The sequence below is a fragment of the Limulus polyphemus genome, unplaced genomic scaffold (assembly GCF_000517525.1).
Source record: "Limulus polyphemus unplaced genomic scaffold, Limulus_polyphemus-2.1.2 Scaffold89265, whole genome shotgun sequence".
Lineage (NCBI taxonomy): Eukaryota > Metazoa > Arthropoda > Merostomata > Xiphosura > Limulidae > Limulus > Limulus polyphemus.
This window is the reverse complement of record NW_013754861.1, coordinates 1-1,972: the sequence shown is the minus strand read 5'-3', so window position 1 is coordinate 1,972 and position 1,972 is coordinate 1. Positions and strand designations below refer to the sequence as shown.

At 36.8% G+C, this 1,972-nt stretch overlaps 1 protein-coding gene across 1 annotated transcript; it reads right to left on the bottom strand.

Moving 5' to 3' along the window:
* Positions 1-510: 510 nt before the first annotated feature.
* LOC111084672 (ecotropic viral integration site 5 ortholog-like) lies at positions 511-1,531 on the bottom strand (the record flags this gene model as incomplete). Its single annotated transcript, XM_022381300.1, has 2 exons — positions 511-810; positions 1,351-1,531. Coding segments are annotated over 2 exons (481 nt in total), but the record flags the coding sequence as incomplete, so codon positions are not given.
* Between the last annotated feature and the right edge of the window lie 441 nt (positions 1,532-1,972).

Below are 1,972 nucleotides of genomic sequence, written 5' to 3'. Positions count from 1 at the left end.
ACGCCCCCACGGCTGAAAGGGCGAGCATGTTTGATGGGACGGGGATTCGAACTCGCGACCCGCAGATTGCGAGTCGAGTGACCTAACCGCCTGGCCATGCCGGGCCAAATTGTGCGTTAAAGTAAAAGTACTGATACTTGTTATATTAACATGTTTGTATGTATGTTTTGTTGTTAGTACAAAACTACACTAAGGGTTGGTTAACTGTACTGTACCTAACGCGGTTATAGAAATCCGATACTTAGCATTATAAGCGCACAGACATTCCGCTGAGCTACCGGGATGGGGGGGGGGGGGCTATAGTAGTAACACTAATTGTATAAAGAATTAACAACAACACCGCAACCCCACCTGCACCTGAGAAGCCGTCAATTTTTTTGTTTTTGAGAATATCTATTTACAATTTCAGTGTTCGTAACCTAGGAAACCTTCTGTATCTTAGTGACCAATTAAAGAGTTCATCTTTTCAGCTACTAGCCAATCGATTCAGTTATTTCAATGTACACTTACCTGCAAGAGTAATAGTCCAACAATAAAAGCACTTCCTTGACAATAGCCTACTTCGTTGTCATAGAGGGAATATGCTTTCATCACATTAAACAGTCTTTCTTGACCCGGTCCATCTTTTTCTCGGAAAAACTCATGTTCGGGGTAAGTCCTGGCAATATCACGCCTAATGACTTTCTCACACGGCGAGGTACTTTTGATATATTCAGCATAATTATCTTTAGCAGGACAAGACTGAGCGTTGCATAGCAACTGCCACACAATTCCACGGAAGTGATGCGGAACACCTTTTCTCACCAAATCCTTGAACAATAAACAAAACAAATTGTGAACACCTCTACTTGTATGTTTTAACCTTAAATTATTCAAGGATTCAATTCACAGTTTGTTTTGTTTTTACCTCTGTTAAGGTTAAAACATATAAGTTGAATCCTTGAATAATAACGAAACAAATTGTGAACACCTCTGTTAAGGTTAAAACATACAAGTTGAATCCCTGAATAATAAACAAAACAAACTGTGAATACCTCTGTTAAGGTTAAAACATACAAGTTGAATCCTTGAATAATATTTTTTTTGTAGTGCCCAAAATATTTGTTTGTTGATGGGATTATATAAAATGTAGTGTATTGTTCTTCGAATGCTATAGGTCTTCCCAATATACAAGTGATACTAATCTTAAAGAGCAAATTACAAAACTTTTAACTCAAGTTATAAATCTTTGCATTTAATTTAAACTTTTTTTTTAATTATCAAATTTATTCTGCCATAATTTCTTCAACTATTTTCAACAAAACCAATTGCAGTTTCTCAAAATTATTAAACTTCAAATTGGCTCCTTACCTTGACATAAGAGTTTTTCTTTTTGATATAAAACTCCCAATCGTTAATTATCTGACCCCAGGTCAACCATACATCTTCTTGGTCATCGTCCACGGCTGGACTATTTCCTGAGTTTAAAGACACCTGACTGGAGTGTGTTGAAGCTAGAGAGTTTAGCGATTTGGAGTCAGATTCAATTATCCTGAAATAAACAACGGGGGTTATAATTCATACTTAACTCCTATTTATCGTTCATTGTTATTTGGTTTGCGAGACAAAAAAAATTAAAAACGCAGCACATTAAATAGTCGTTATTATAGCGATGCTAGTTCTGTGAAACGCAGCACATTAAATAGTCGTTATTGTAGCGACACTGTTTCTGTGAAACGCAGCACATCAAATAGTCGTTATTGTAGCGACACTGTTTCTGTGAAACGCAGCACATTGAATAGTCGTTATTGTAGCGATGCTGTTTCTGTGAAACGCAGCACATTAAATAGTCGTTATTGTAGCGACACTGTTTCTGTGAAATGCAGCACATTAAATAATCGTTATTGTAGCGACACTGTTTCTGTGAAACGGAGCACATTAAATAGTCGTTATTGTAGCGACACTGTTTCTGTGAAACGCAGCACATTAAATA